General features: G+C 37.7%; 1 protein-coding gene across 18 annotated transcripts in view; it reads right to left on the bottom strand.

Annotated features, from left to right (window-relative positions):
* Nucleotides 1-17,076, bottom strand: part of Sh3kbp1 (SH3 domain containing kinase binding protein 1) — a 369,672-nt gene that overhangs the window by 121,327 nt on the left and 231,269 nt on the right. Inside the window, exon 1 of one of the 18 annotated variants that reach the window (XM_087193661.1) lies at nucleotides 16,594-16,632. The exons of the other annotated variants lie outside the window; for them this stretch is intronic. Coding sequence (XP_087049787.1) covers nucleotides 16,594-16,617 — 24 coding nt within the window. The 5' untranslated portion in view covers nucleotides 16,618-16,632. Of the gene's footprint in view, nucleotides 1-16,593; nucleotides 16,633-17,076 lie in introns of those variants that run through there. 18 annotated transcript variants of the gene reach the window in all.

The following is a 17,076-nucleotide window of genomic DNA, read 5'->3' as shown; positions in this document are numbered from 1 at the left end:
ACCTATACCAAAGCACTCAGAATATGTATTGTTCATTAATTGGTATTCATGTAAACTCCCAAAGCCCAGAAGAAATTTAAGAGTTTATCTCTAATTATAACTTCTCCTATCTCCTAACAACTCACATCTTCCTCCTAAGTTCTCAAGACTCATAGCAAATTTTCTTTAAATGTAAGATGATCTCACTTTAGATTCTTCCATCAGGTCTTTCAATCTAGCAAAGATCATATCATCCTACTGGACTGTATGTATCCATATGAGGTCTGAGTGTATATTACACACACAGGGAGACATGAGTATACTATATTTGTGCATAACAGTAGAGTTTAAGCCAAATCCTGTTATTTATCATGTACTTTTATTTCTGCTAGAATATGATCATCCAGTTCATTTGTTTACTGTTTGAATACCTCTAGAGATCTTGTCCTAAAAAAACCCAGAAAGAATCATACAGCACAGTCAGAGAAGAGTAAGATCATCTTTTTGTCAAAATACTGTATCTTTTTTACAGTGAGGGCTTAGTGAGGGCTTCCATTCCATGTTGGGGAAATTCAGTGTTGAAGATCGAGTCAAAACCTACTTAAGTGTGCAATGGGGTGAAGAACATACATTCAAATAATGTTAAAATCACAGAAGGCAGCTTTCCAAACACCTGACAATATATGGAAATACTATTGATATTTTATCCCCACAGTTAAGAGAAAAGCCTGCATGCTATTTTGTTGTAAGATCATCTTATTCACAAAGGATGAACAAACCAAAGTAAATTTCCATTTCATATACTACTTTGTCAAAACGCAATTTGCCTTTGTACTATAAAAGAATGTCTTTTTTCACTGTTATGACAGATAAAAGGAAATTGTAAATGTTCCTTGTACCAGAGGACTGGTTTCTAATCTTTGATTAACAATATCTTATTTTAGGTACATTTGGAGAATTTAAGAGTGGGTGAGAGAGAAAAAGTTGGTATGGCAGGTGAGTATTATGGAGCTGTTTTGGGTCATGAGTTCATCCAGTGTTTCAACACAGAATATGCTGTACACATGTGGACCTAATTTTACTATAAAGTAGCTGTATGAAGTCAATTCAAAGATCCTTTCCAGATCTAAAATATGTTTACTTATTCAATTATGACATGGTCCAGGCTATTGCCCCTACTTGGGGTGCTATCTCTTCCCTCAGTATATTTGAGACCATCTTACCTCTAAGATTCAACTAAAGTCCAGCTAACTAATGTGGCAACTTTCATCAGTATTTTCTGTTGACATCACCTCACATTTGCTCATGACATTTTTACATGTAAGACACACTTACAGGCAAAGTCATATTTCATTCATTTCCTTTGTACCTCTAAATTGAAGGTTTGTTTTAACCAGTCACTTGCTCACTCATTCACTCAGCCAGCATTCTTTTCTGGAACTACCATGAGCCTCAATCAATGTTGCACACATAAACATGAGCAGGCAGAGGCCTAGGATTTTGAATAAGTTCAAGATTTAGCAGCAGAAAGACTCATTAACAGATCACCACAGTGCCAAGGGATAAACTCTACAATAAAAGTATATATAGAAGAGAAAAAGGGAGCCATTCACAAATCTACATGAAACAATACACCTCACAGATAGCAGTGATGAGGCTCGCAGTAAATTCTAAAAGATGATTTAGAATTGGCCAGAGAATGGTGGAAAGGGTACTCTCGCTGAAGAAAAGTAGGAACGCAAGGCAAGAATGCATGCAGGAGCTGGGTATGATAGCACAAGCCTGTAGTTCTAGCACTTGGGAGGCTGAAGTAGGAAGCTCGCTTGAGCCCAGGGGTCCAACGTGAGCCTAGATAACATATCCAGGCCCAGTCTCAGAAAGGTTTGAGTGTGGGGGACGAGGACTTCCTAGCATACGATGGGAATGGCAGGGGTCCTCAGTAGGGGATGAATGGAGGTGAAGGGAGAGCTGCTCAGCTGCTGGGGCCCAGAGATCAGCAAGGGAAATCAGGGCCAATGTTACAGCAGTTTGTGCTTTATCCTCAAGGTAACTGGTCATCACGAAAAGTAAGCAGAGGTGTGGCATGATTAAATGTGTGACTTTAAGACTGATAATAAAGGAAAAAGGAAGGAAAGGTCACAAGAAAGGCAAACTGACACAATTATCCTACTAAGGCAGTGAAAAAGTGTGGGTGTAAAACAGAGATTTGAGAAACATTGGGACTGCCGACCTAGCCCTGGTTCAGTTACCACAGGCATAAATCAATACTGTGAAGAGGTTTGAATATGACAGAAAAAGTCCCAATTCTGCAATGCTCTCCAGTCTACATAGATGCACACCACAGAGTTATTGAATGCCAACCATGTGCAAAGAACATTAAGTTCAGATTCTGATTAATGAGTCAAAGAGATTGATTCAGTGGCTCAGGCTCAAGTGTTGTGGAAAAATTATCCTAATGGGAAAAATCATAGAAAATGTGTTTCTCAGTGCTCCAATGCTGGTGTAGAAACATTTAGTGGAAAAATAATGGGCTTGTAATAGTTTTGAACATTTACTTTCCTGTTAAAACACCAATCAATTACCTCTTGAAAACTAAAACATTTTTTGTTTGTTTGTTTTTTGGTATCGGGGATCGAACTCGGGTCTTTGAGCTTGCGAGGCAGGTGGCAGAGCCACTGAGCTAAATCCCCAGCCCCTAAAACATTTTTAAAAAATCATAGACATATAAGAAGCTCTTTTTCCTTTGTTTGTTTTTTGGGTTTTTTTTGAGACAGGGTCTCACTATGTAATTCAGGCTGGCTTTGAGCTCACTGTGTAGCCCAGGGTGGCCTCCAACTCACAGGGATCCTCCCGCCTCAGCCTCCCAAGTGCTGGGATTACAGGCATGCTCCACCACGCCTGGCCTTTTTTTTTCTTTTTGTTAGTTTGGGGTTTTTTGTTTTTAAGAAGTTTTTGATACATACAAAAAAGCATCTTTCTAATCTGACAAATTTAAACAGTTTAGTCAAGTATGTCTCCAAAAATGTTTTGAGTTGAAGACAAAAATAAGAAATTTCTTTCCCCAGAAGAAACTTCCAGGGAATTTTCCATCCTTCTGAACAGGGAAGAGAAATTAAATAGTTTCAATCAGAAAAAAAAGGTAATGCTTGGAACATTGTTTTGTGTGTTTGTTCTGTTTTGTTTTAGTACTGGGGACTGAACCGAGGGCCTTCACACTGAGCTACATCCCCAGTCCTTTTTAAAAAAATTTTTATTGTGAGACAGGATCTCCCTAAATTGCTCAGGTTGGGGTCAAATATGCAATCCTCCTGCCTCAGCATCCTAGAGTGCTAAGATTACAAGCATGCACCACCTAGTAGGAACAATGTCTTGTTGTTTTATTTCCACACTTGATCTTAGCCAAAAGGCCAAGAGTTGTTGGTTTATTTCCAAGTAAAACTGTTACTTAAAAGGCTTAGGGCATACAATGGAAGATTATTCACCCCTAAAAAGGAAAGACATTTTTACACGCACAACATGGATGAATCTGGAGGATATTATGCTAGATGAAAGAAACCAGTCACAAAAAGACAAATCCAGCTGGCCCTCCCTCCATATCCACAAGTTCTGCATTCATAGATTCAATCATTTTTAGATTTAAACTGCTTGGGAAAAACTCTGTATCCAAACTAAGTATGTAGATTTTTTCTTGTCATTATTCCCTAAACAATACAGCAAAACAACTATTGATATAGTAGTTACACTGTTATTAGGTAATCTAAATAATCTAGTGATGACTTAAAAGTATGGGAACAATTGTATAGATTATATGCAAATACTACTGTATAGAAGAGACATGAACATCACTGATTTTGGTATCCATGGCAGGTCTTAGAACTAATCCCCTGTACATACTGAAGAACAATGAGACTATATAATTCCATCTATATGAGGCACCTAGAGTAGTCAATTGCATAGAAATGGAAGTATGGTTATCAGGAGCTCAGATAGGAAGGAATGAGGAATAAGTGTTTAATGTGTATAAGTTTTAGTTTTGCAAGATGAAAAAAGTTCTGGGGTAGATGGTGGTGATGGGTGTACAATGAAAATGTACTTAAGGCCACTGAACTATACATAAAAAATGATTATAAAGATAGGCTTTATGTTATGTAGCCATTCTCTTCTTTCCCTGCAAGTCTCTCTGCCTAGGAATGTTTGGCAAAACAGCAAAATATTGCTCATGAGGCTCTGATATTCTGATACTTAATATTCAACCAAAAAATAATCAGAGGTGTAGATAGCATCTAATGAGGTGAGTTAGAGAACAAATCCGTCTTTATCCAGAAGCTTTCCAGCTCAGTGCTGCCTGCTGCACTTGGTCACCTCTACTGCTATGAAGATAACCTATCGATTCCATAAAGCCAATCTCTAAATCTGGCTACTGCTAAATGGTTCTGGCTTTCATATTGTAGGACTCACTCTTCACTTTCATTATCTGCTCCACAGACTCCGAAATAATAACTATTGTCTTTTTCTTATAATATTTGCAATACATAATAGCTACATTTCATTTGGGAGACATATAAATATATATTCATACTCTTTTTATAATCATCTGGACTCTTAATTTATAGGAGGGCAAAGAACATTAGTATCAAAAGTTACATAAGAATGCTTAAAGATATTATTTTATATTTTCTTTTATTGGAAAGAATACACGTACTTATTCAAAATAAGAGCTCCTTAAATATATCTAGAGGTCAGGTACACATCTGATACATGTTCTAGATGCATAGCAGTATACTTAGAAAGATAACTCCAAGGTATTTCAAGAATAGAGAATGCCCAAAAGAGATGAAATTAAGCTCATTCTGGTCACTAATTAGCAAGACATCTTCAACAATGGAGGGCAAACCCATGCCATGTGCCTTCCATGAAAATAGCCTAAATGCCAATGGCTAGAATTCTCTTTCACCTGTTGTTAGAGAAACGCCCTCAACTATCCTCTGCCTTGGACTTCTAGCTACTTCTCTTTGGGTCTGTTTCATTAACTGGAATGAGGGCATGGAGGGTGAGGCCTGTGTCTGGTCATCTTTGAATTCATCCAGGTGCTTACACATTCATTGGAAGTGCTAAGTATTCAGAATTTACTTCAGTTCGACAGAAACAACATCCATTGGAAAATATTGACACTTACTGAGAAAGTACAATTCTCGATGTATTTGAAGGTGCCAGGCATATATAAAAATGGAATAAAGAGCCATTCTTTTCAGTGTGAGTGGTAAGAGTGTGTGAGTATCTAGCAGAAAAAAGCCTCTAAGAGCAGCCTTACTAGCTATGTGATCTTGGGCAAGTTAGTTAACCTCTTCATACCTCAGTTTCTTCTTCTGAAATGAAGATAATGGTACATACATTATAAATTTTTCAAAGAGAGTTAAATGAGAAAAGGTAATGTAAAGTGCTTACTATTATTGAATTTTACTGAATTAAATCAATTATCATAATGCTGAATTTTAGTTACAAAGAATGACAGTTCAATTACAACAGCTTTTTAAAACGGCAGGTTAGCTGCCCCATTCCTTTGTTTAGTGACTGAAGAGCATGAAGCTAGACTGTCACTAAACAATTACACAGCAGAGATGTGCTTAGAGGAAAGTGATAAATCTGAAAAATGAGAAGAGACAAAAAGCAACAGCCATCATCACACAGTCACTACCTGGGAGGAAAAGCAAACAGAACAAAGAAAACTGGAGAATTGAGCAGGTCCAGAGTCGACAGCCTACAGAGCTTTCAGGTCAATAAAGCTTCAGTTGGCACAGAAGATGCCGAATCAGCCGGCTGGAGACAGGCAGGTCTGCGCACGCCCTACCAAGGTCCCAAGTCACATGGAAGACACCGAATCAGCCCGTGCCCTGGCAACATTCCACTGGACCCCCCACCACCCGCTTCTCTGTACAGCCACCTGGTTCCACACTACAAAGATGCAGAGGACACCAGAAAACCAGACCATGGAACTGAGTGCCGCTGCTCCTGGCCCAGAGGTAGGGGTTTCTGAGCTGCCGTCCCACTGCTCCTGGTCCAGAGGCAGGGGTTTCCCGGCCAACATCGCTCCCACTGCTCCCAGCACAGAGGAAAGGGCTTTTAGGCCACCATCCCTACCGCTGCTCCCGGCCCCCGTCCCACATCTCCCAGCTCAGAGGAGGTAATCCCTGCAGGTGCCAACAGCACCCCCCCAAGTTGAAATGAGAAAACACATAAATAAGTCTCAAAACCAGACTCCCAGACCACCTACAGCAACCCCAAAGGGAAATGAAATGGAACACTCTGATACTCAACCACCTGGACCCACTGAACTGGCAACAAAAGGGGATCTCGAAAAAATGAAATCAGAAATAATTTCTCAGATAACAGGAGAAATTGTGCCGCTAGTGCAAGACATGATTAATAAATCTAGAGAGGAGCTCAAGAACATGATGGAATCCCAACATAGGAAACAAGTGGAATCCATAAAACAGATGCAAATAGATTTCCAGGACATGAAAAACTCCACTGAAAATCTACACAGCAGAATGAGCCAATGTGAGGACAGAATTTCAGATAGAGAAGATAAGATTGCAATTAGTGACCAGGAAAAGAAAAATTGCTTCAAAATTATGAGGGAACAGGAGAAAGCAATCCACAGCTGCTAGATGATGCAAAAAAGAATAACATAAGACTGATTGGAGTCAATGTAGAAACAGGAGAGAGTGCAGATGATATAAAAGATCTCTTCACAAAAATAACGGCAGAAAACTTCCCAAGCAGGAAAAAAGCTTGACATACAGATAAGTGAGGCATATAGGACTCCAAATAGCCTTGATCAAAAAAAATCTACACACAGGCATATAATTGTTAAGATTCCAGAAACACAACAGAAGAACAAAGTTCTCCAAGCAGTCAGAGAAAAGAAACAAATCACATACAAAGGAAAGCCCATCAGAACAACAGCAGACTTCTCAACACAAACCATCAAGGCAAGAAGAGCTTGGAGTGACATATTCCAAGCCCTAAAAGAAAACAGCCTCCAACCCAGATTGATGTACCCTGCAAAACTATCTTTCAAAATGGATGGAGAAATAAGATACTTTCATGACAAAGAGCACCTTAGGAACTTCGTGAATACCAAACCAGTACTCCAAAGAATTTTACACAATAGCCTAGGAACAGACATTGAGGATCACAACCCCAGGAAGCAAAGCAGAATGAACCCATCTGGCATGACAAGAAATTAAATGGAAAGGGGGAGAACCCAACAAAAAGAAAAAGTCATGGCAATGACAAGTCAATACGTTTCAGTTATAACCATCAATGTTAATGGTCTCAATTCACCAATCAAAAGAAATAGATTGGCAGAATGGGTCAAGAAGCAAAATCCAACAATATGCTGCATACAAGAAACACACTTAATTCAAAATGAAACTCATAGACTGAAAGTTAAAGGGTGGAAAACAATACTGCATGCGACAGGAACCCGAAAAAAAGCAGGAGTAGCTATCCTCTTTGCAGATCAAGTAAATTTCAAACCAACACTGATTAAGAGAGACAAAGAAGGACACTACATCCTTCTAAAGGGAAGAATTCAAAAGGAAGAGATGACAATCATAAATATCTATGCACCAAACACTAGTGCACCCAACTATATAAAACAAACACTAATGGACATGAAAAGTCATATATGCACTAATACAATTGTAGTGGGGGACCTCAACACCCCACTGTCACAAATAGATAGATCAACTAGACTAAAAATAAGTAATGAAATACTAGAACTCAATCGAACTCTTCAACAAATAAACTTAACAGATGTTTACAGAGTCTTCCACCCCACAAAATCAGAATACACATTCTTCTCAGCTGCACATGGGTCATTCTCCAAAATAGACCACATACTCACACATAGAACATGTTTAAGTAAGTGCAAAGGAATTGAAGTTATTCCCTGTATAGTATCAGACCATAGTGCCATGAAATTGGAGATCCATAGCAAAAGAAACTCAAAAAATTTCATAAACACATGGAAATTGAACAACACACTTCTGAATAACCACTGGGTCACAGAGGAAATTAAAGAAGAAATCAGACAGTTCCTTCAATTAAATGACAATGACAATACAACATATCAGAATCTATGGAACACAATGAAAGCAGTCTTAGGAGGGAAATTCATAGCAGTGAATACTCATATTAGGAAAACAGAATGAGCCCAATTAAACAACCTGATGCTGAACCTCAAGCTTCTAGAAAAAGGAGAGCAGGACAACCCCAGAGCTCATACAAGGGAGGAAATTATAAAGATCAGAGGAGAAATCAATGCAATGGAGACTAAGAGAATGATACAAAAAATCAATGAAGCCAAGTTGGTTCTTCGAAAGAATCAACAAAATTGACAAAACTTTAGCCAACCTTGTCAGAAAAAAGAAAGAAAAGGCCCAAATCCATGCAATTAGGAATGAAAAGGGTGAAATTACAACAGACCCAGCAGAAATCCAGAGGATCATCAATACCTACTTCCAGAACCTATACGCCAATAAGATGGACAACACAGAAGAAATGAACAGATTCCTAGATACATATGAATTACCAAAGGTGATCGAAGAAGACCTAAAAATTCTGAACAACCTAATATCAACCAATGAAGTTGAAAATGTAATTAAAAACTTATCAACTAAGAAAAGCCTGGGCCCTGATGGCTTCACTGCTGAATTCTACAAGACATTTAGAGAGGAACTACTGCCACTACTGTTTAAACTCTTCAATGAAATTGAAAGGGAAGCAATACTCCCAAATTCATTCCTGGAAGCAAGCATCACCTTGATCCCCAAAGCAGAGAAAGACCCAACTGAAAAAGAGAACTATAGGCCAATCTCACTAATGAACATAGATGCAAAAATCCTTAATAAGATACTGGCAAACAGAATGCAGAAGATCATCAAGAAGATCATACACCCTGATCAAGTGGGATTCATCCCAGGGATGCAGGGATGGTTCAATATATGAAAATCAATTAATGTAATACACTATATCAATAGAGCCAAGGACAACAACCATATGATTATCTCCATAGATGCAGAAAAAGCATTTGACAAAATTCAACATGCATTTATGATGAAAACCCTACAAAACTTTGGAATAGATGGTCTCTACCTCAAACTGATAGAAGCCATCTATGAAAAACCAACAGCCAATATCATACTAAATGGTCAAAAACTGAAATCCTTCACACTCAAATCAGGAACAAGACAAGGATGTCCACTATCACCACTCTTGTTCAACATAGTTCTGGAAACATTAGCCATGGCAATTAGACAAGAGAAAGAAATAAAAGGAATAAAGATAGGAAATGAAGAAGTCAAATTGTCATTATTTGCAGATGACATGATACTCTATATAGAAGACCCCAAGAACTCCACCCAAAGTCTTCTAGACTTAATAACCAAATTCAGTCAAGTAGCTGGTTACAAGGTCAACACACAAAAATCAATAGCTTTCCTCTACACGAATGACAGACTCACTGAGAGAGAAATAGGGCAAATGATTCCTTTCACAACAGCACCCAAAAAACTGAAATACCTAGGAATCATCCTAACGAAAGAAATCAAAGACCTCTTCTCTGAAAACTATGGCACTGAGAGATTGAAGATGATATCAGAAAATGGACAGACATCCCCTGCTCCTGGGTAGGAAGGATTAATATAGTGAAAATGGCCATACTTCCAAAACTGCTATATAGTTTTCATGCAATTCCAATTGAGATCCCAGCAGCATATTTCATAGACCTTGAGAAAACAATCCAAAAATTCATTTGGAGCAAGAAGAGAGCCAGAATAGCAAAAGCAACTCTAGGGAACAGAGACATGGCAGGGGGTATCACAATCCCCAACCCTCAACTCTACTACAAAGCTACTGTGATAAAAACAGCAAGGTACTGGAAAAGAAACAGACCTGAGGACCAGTGGAACAGATTAGAAGATGCAGAAACAATGCCAGACACGCTCAGCCATCTCATCTTCAATAAATGAGCCAAACACTCTCACTGGAGGAAAGACAGCCTCTTTAATAAATGGTGCTGGAAAAATTGGGCTTCAACTTGCCAAAGATTAAAACTAGGCCTGTATCTCTCACCATGCACTAAAATAATATCAAAATGGATTAAAGATCTAAATATTAAAATAGAAACTCTGAACCAGTTGGAACAGAGGTTAGGTAGAACCCTTGAGGACATCGGTATAGGAAAAGATTTTATGAACAAAACCTCAGTTGCCCGTGAACTAGCACGATCAACAAGTGGGATCTCTTCTTATTAAAAGGCTTCTGCACAGCAAGAGAAACCACCAGCAGTGTGAAGAGACAACCCACAATGTGGGAAAAATTCTTCACCTGCTCTTCCTCAGACAAAGGTCTACTATCTCAAATCTATAAAGAACTTAAAAAGATCAGACCTCCCAAATTTAAAGACCCAATCAAAAGATGGGCAGCTGAAGTGAACAGACATTTCTCAGATAAAGAAGTAGAAATAGGAAATAAATACATGAAAAAATGTTCCACGTCACTGGTCATTCGAGAGATGCAAATGAAAACAACGCTGAGATTCCACCTCACTCCAGAAAGAATGGCTGCTATCCTGAAATCAACCAATAACAAATGCTGGTGGGGCTGTGGGGAAAGAGGAACCCTGCTCCACTGCTGGTGGGAGTGTAGACTGGTGCAACCACTGTGGAAATCAGTGTGGAGATACCTCAAAGAACTAGGACTGGAAGTCCCATTTGACCCCGCTATTCCACTGCTGGGGATCTTCCCCAAAGAATTAAAAGAATCATACCACAGTGATATATGTGCACCCATGTTCATAGCAGCACAGTTTGTGATAGCTAAAACTTGGAAACAGCCCAAATGCCCATCAACTGGAAACTTAATAAAAAAAATGTGGTTTTTTAATAAAATGGAGTACTACTCAGCCATAAAAAAGGAGAAATTAGAGACATTTATAGCTAAGTGGATGCACATTGAGGCGATACTCTTAAGTGAAATAAATAGGACACACATGTATAAATACCAAATAGTTCCTCTGGGGTGAGAAACTGAAAGTGTAAATAAGGACTAAATGTATAATAGGTAATGTGAAATAGGAAGAAAAGGGGCAAAGGGGAAGGAAGTGGGAGGGCTAGGGGAAAGGATAGAAGGGAATGGGATTAATATGAGAAAACGGAAAAATAGGAACAAAATCTTTGTAAATAGGGAGGGATGGAGGGGTTGAAGGGAGGGCTGGGCAAGGGTGAAAAATAAGAACCAAGAGAGACTATGGAAAGGTGCAAATTTCCAATGATGAATGTCATTATATTGTATACCTAAAATGTACCAATGATTAGAATGAATAATCGAAAATGTAAAATAGGAAGAAAAGGTCCAAAGGGGTAGGGGTAGTGGGAGGGGCAGGGGAAAGGAAAGAAGGGAAAGGAAAAAATGATGAGAAATGGAAAAAATGGAAATAAAGTCTTTGTAAATAGGGAAGGGTGGAGGGCGTGAAGGAAGGGCTAGGAATGGGGAAAAAATAAGAACCAAGATGCATTATGTAAAGGTCCAATTCCCAATGAGAAATGTAATTGTGTTGTATACCTACAATGTACCAATAAAAGAATTTCAAAAAAAAAATGCTTTAGTTAAGGTGACACCTACAGAGAGTGGCTGGAAGAGCATCCTAGGAGCCCCTTAAGTGCAGGCCCATGCCAACTGCTTCTGGCAGCACCCAAACTGTTATCTACTGTTAATGTTGGAAATACAACAAGGCGTGTGTCTAGAAAAACAGCCTATTGTCAGAGAATAGAAAGCCTTTTATTGAGAATTTGGATAATCAGGAGCAAACACACCACCATAGAAAATTACTCCAAGCCATCTTTTACAAAGCTTGGCATCCATTCAATAATAAATGAAGAAATCTTAAAACTCTGGGCCAAATAGATTCTCCTTCCAATACAGTTAAGAAACAGGGGCCAAATGAGACCATAAAGTCATGTGGTGCAGATTTCTTAAGTTACTAGTAGAAATTCCTGACAGATACGTAGGTGTGACAAGCTGAATTCATAATCCTCTACCTGGAAGTGGCCAGGCCCCCTGCCAAAGGCTGCTCTTAAAGGCTTCTTTCAACATCAGCAAGAAAGAAAGAACTGAAATCCTGTTCAGATCCTACATGGAGTACATTAAATTCAACAAGCTTTTACAGAATGCCTACCACTATGTAGCCCTCAAGGCAAAACTTTTCCTACATTATTGTTTGTGTTTGTGTTGTCAAGAAAGCATTGTGTTCTCAGATTAAATATGGGAAATTTAAACACAATGTTGATGAGAATCAATGATACCACCAAATTCCAGTTCTCCCAGATCCTCTATGTATCTAGAGCCTTAAACAGAGCCTTGGGGCGGAGGGTACATCTTAGTGGTAGAGCACATGCTTAGCACACACAAGGCCATGGGTTCAATCCCCTGCCCCAGGGGGGAAAAAACCCCACTGAAGCCTTTTAAAGAGATGTTTATACATTTTTGTAATGCCATGGGAAATTTTATATAATCTTAGTGGAAAAGATACAAAATTATGTGTGTGGAAAAAATTACGTGTGTGTTACGATCTCAACCAGTTAAAAATGTATGGCAAAAGAACTGAAAGTTAATATTAAAAATGTTAACAGTGGTTGAGGGTGATTCAGTTATAGGTGTTTTTTACCTTATTTTTTATTGTCCAATGTTGTAAAAAAAAGTTATTTTTATAATCAGAAAAAATAAAGTTTTAGGAAAATAAAGTACTCTGATGTAGCTGTAAATGATGGTCGACTTCCCCATATTACTGATGTCTGTCCATAAGGTCTGATTTGATTTTCAACACCTCCTCACTAGAAATCCTAGGCAGCTTTCATTCATGTGTTGTTATAGTTCCTTTTCTAAGTCATCAGTAAGGATGTTAAGGGCATCAGATGTAAAATGAATCGTGATAGTAATCTGCAAGACACTACCCATACAGTACATTCTTTGGCATTTATCATCACACTTTAAGAGTCATTCATCAGTTGATATCTTCAGGGACTAAGTACATGATATAGTCATTTCCAATTAATGTTGTTCCAAATAAAGTATTCAAACATTTTATCAAACGTTTTCAGTCACTGAAATATTTTATCAAATATTTCCTGTTCTTCTAATTAAACCCATGAATTTTTTATTCATACATATGAAAGGGATTGAAAAAGTTAACTTTTTGTAACCGGTTTTTATGCCTGATCAATGACAATGCTTACAGATTTCTCATTTCCCAGTCTTCAAAGAAGTATGAATTTAAAGGGTAGGATCTATTTGCACAGCTTCCATAGCTTCATTGTCCTCAGTTTTTTAGTCTCCACCAGTAAAAATCCCTTTAAAATGTAAGTCAAAGTAATTATTACAAATAGTTTCTCAAATGGTAGAAAAACCAACTGTGATGAAAACTAGGCCACCCCACATTTTGAGGTTGCAGTTTTTCCCTGCTACTCATAGAACTACTGTATTTACTTAAGTGTATGGCAATTCTTAAGTTGTAAGGATTTCAGATATTTGTATTTTTTAGCTAGGTGACCAACATCTCCACTTAACATGAGCCTACCTTAATTTTGTTAACTTATAAAAATCGAGACTGACTTCATTTTTGAAAAATGAAATTCCAGTTTGGAGTATGGACAAACTGAGTAAATGCACTTTTAAGAGGCACCTTTCCATACTTTCTGGACTAGTGGAGCAAAAGTTCAATATGGTCTGTACCTGGCTGTAATAGCCATCCTTTCATTCATTTTAACTTCAGTTTAATAGCAAATCTGAAGAGGAAGAAGACAGCTCTCTTTAAGCTGTAAATTCTCTTTTATGTGCCTGAGTTTTAGGCAAATTAGATCCTCATCATATGAAAAATTGGTCTTTCCTTACTCATTTTACCTGTTCTCATTTTCCTCTACTAAAATATTTCCCTATTCTCTTTAACATATACAAAGACACCAAACCACACAAAATATAGAGGGAGAAAACCTTTATTTTAAAAATAAAACATGAAATCACCTATTTTACTCATGTGCTTTCTTAAATGTCACTTTTTGTGGTTATGTTATTTTTAAAGGTGTATTTTGGTTTTTCAGGGGGAGTAGGCAAGACAAAGTAACCAATAAAATATCCTAATTGATACATTTTCTGGTCTTGAGAAATTCCTTGTCATTTTCTATTACAATGGAGAATGTTCATTTCAATGTTCCCCACTTGTAAGCTTCCAAGGGCAGCAATTCATCTTTGTGTCTTCCACAAAGACTTGCTAAAGGCTCTGCACAGGGAAATCATAATACATATTCATGGAAGATGGTGACAAAGGAGGACAAAAAACAGGAATGATACTTCTGGAGTACATAAGCCATTCCTTACTTCCAAGTTATATTTAATTTACCTTAGACAGACAGGTTCAGATTGGTCATCTACCCAAATTTACAAAGATTTTTATTAAAAGATTTCCACATTCTTGCACCAGTGGGGCAATTAAGAATATATTACCCTCAGAACTGACTACTTCTCCTTTATTCCCAACCCTGATCACCACGCCTCAAGTTAAATGAGGCTCCCTTTTCTTCTGGGACCAGAGAAGTGGCAAAGATCAAACCTTGCATAATTCATTTCCTCACGGGCCCTGGTTAGTCATCTTTCTTTGCTGCAATGACCACCATTTCTCCACAATTCCTGACTTCTAGTTTCTTGACCATCTTCATTCATTGCCTTGCATCATCAGCTCTTAGAATACCTCTGCCTCTGTCTAGCCATTCAGTTTCATGACAAGACAATCAACCACAACTAGCATCTTCATTTCATACAGAATTGTACTGGACAAAAGTCTACTAATTTCACTACTCTATGGCCCCATAGAGTCATTTTTTTTATTACTTAGAAACTTAACAATCCCTCCCCAGCCCGGCTGTATATCCTTTGGCCTCTCATTAATTTTCTTAAGACCCCTTTTCATCTCTTATCCAGACTGCTCTTCTTCCTTCCTGTCTAATGACCTATGACTGAAGGGTACAAATACTTGGAGTTGTTTGAACTCTTGGGTACTGAATACAAAAATTACACCAAAATGCCAGCAATCCTATAACCCTCCAATGGAAAACCCAGTAAGCAACGTTCTCTCCCAGTGCAATAACTAGATAGTGCTAGGCACTTAACAAGAAGGCAAATGTGGACTACTCTATGATCTAAAATCCTGACACTTCTGACATCACTTATTATCAAATTTTATTAATAGTGTAGAAAAGGTACCTCAGAAGTTTCAGAAAAGTTGCCTCTAGTGGACAAAGAAAATGAAATCCCTGACTAAGAAGTCAAAATAAAAAGAACAGACTGAGCAGATGCTACCAAAACAAATGGAGCAAAACATATTAAAATCACTGGCGGGTGAAAATGCTTAGCCAGTGAAAGAAGAAAAAGAAAATGAGGCAGTAAATCCATCTTTACCACTTCTAACTTCTTTGCTTTAAATGAGCAAAACAGAAATACAACTTCTAAGTGATACAGACCTCAATTTTCTGCCTTCATTTTCCCCAACCTTGCTTATTTGATTCCTAAAAGTTTAAGGATGGGTTTAATTGAGGTGGCCCTTCTGAATCACAGGCCATTCATGAAATACCTTAAGGATGGCCTTTTGATAAAGAAGTGTCTTTTGAGGCAATTCTAGTATACTTTTAAGTGGTGAATTGTTCATTTTATAGCCCAGGTTTAGAAAGAGAGAAGTATCTATTGGATGTATAAGTGGGGCTTAATGTGTCTATGCTTCCTTTTATTTCTAGAGCATTTATGGTTATAATATTTACTTTGGAATCTGTCCTCCAATATTAAGAGCCCGAGTTAGGAATAAGGCTGTCATTTGCACCAATTCAACGACCTCTAATGCCACAGAGAAGTACCAAACAAGCTGCTGACTGACTGAACTCTGTGATCTAAATTCTTAAATGTGAGAAAAGACACACACCCATGCAGTCAAAGTAAACTTGATAGCTTGCTTTAAATTTGCCAGTTTTCATATGCCCTTAACTCAACTGAAATCCATTTAGCTACAATATCATTTTATGACTTGAGAGAATAACAGACAGAAAAAGAAAAACTAGGTTCAAGGGCATGATCATTTTAATGGCCACTCAGAACTCAGAAATGTGAAATTTTGAATTTCATGAACCAAAAGAATCTGAAAATTCCAGGATAGTAATATTAGGAAATAATTATTAGTATTAGTAAAGAACAAAAGAGAGCCACAATTAAATACTTATGGATAAGTCTGTCTACCCCACTAAAGAATATCACTTAAATCAAATCAACAATTCAGCAAATAATTTCTGAAAGGAAGGACCTTCAGTTCGATCCCAAGTAATCCCAGAGGAGAAGGGGCAAGAGAAAAACCATAAAAATAGCTTTCTCCTCCATATAAGATGAATCAATAGATCACCGGAATTAAGAACAGCACAAAGGAGAAATTCATTTTTTCTCAAAAGAACTATTTTGAAACCACTCTCCATAAACCTCTAACTAAAGATTCAAGTATGGAAGCAGAAAACCTACCAACCAGCTGGATGTTCCATGCATATTGTTTTCTCTTCAGGGAGTGTGGAAATGAGAAACCTATTTCCTCCTTTAAGCAATCTGCAGTTTCTTGGGATTATGCAACCAATCAGCTGCTTAATGGTGATTTTCAAACAGAAAACCTTTATCCCAACTCAGAATTCTAAGATAAAAAGAATGATATTCTTTTCCCTTCATGACAGGCAACATGAACACATATTAAACACAAATTATGACCATAATGAGATATTATTCCATATCTAAAATTAAGATGGCTACTATCAAAAAGAAAACAGAAACAAAATAATAAGTATTGGTGAGGATATAGAGAAATTAGAATCCTTGTGCATTGCCAGTGGGAGTAGATATAGTGACTATATGGTATATATGAAGGTTACTCAAAAATTAAAATTAGAATTACTATATGATCCAACAATTCCACCTCTGGCGATATACCCAAAGGAATGAGACTAGGACAGGTAT

Source organism: Heterocephalus glaber, unplaced genomic scaffold, assembly GCF_053883595.1.
Source record: "Heterocephalus glaber isolate CG9 unplaced genomic scaffold, H.glaber_assembly_v1.0 deba00001594, whole genome shotgun sequence".
Taxonomy (NCBI): Eukaryota; Metazoa; Chordata; class Mammalia; order Rodentia; family Bathyergidae; genus Heterocephalus; species Heterocephalus glaber.
The sequence above is the reverse complement of the archived record's forward strand: the minus strand, read 5'-3'. Positions and strand labels throughout refer to the sequence as shown.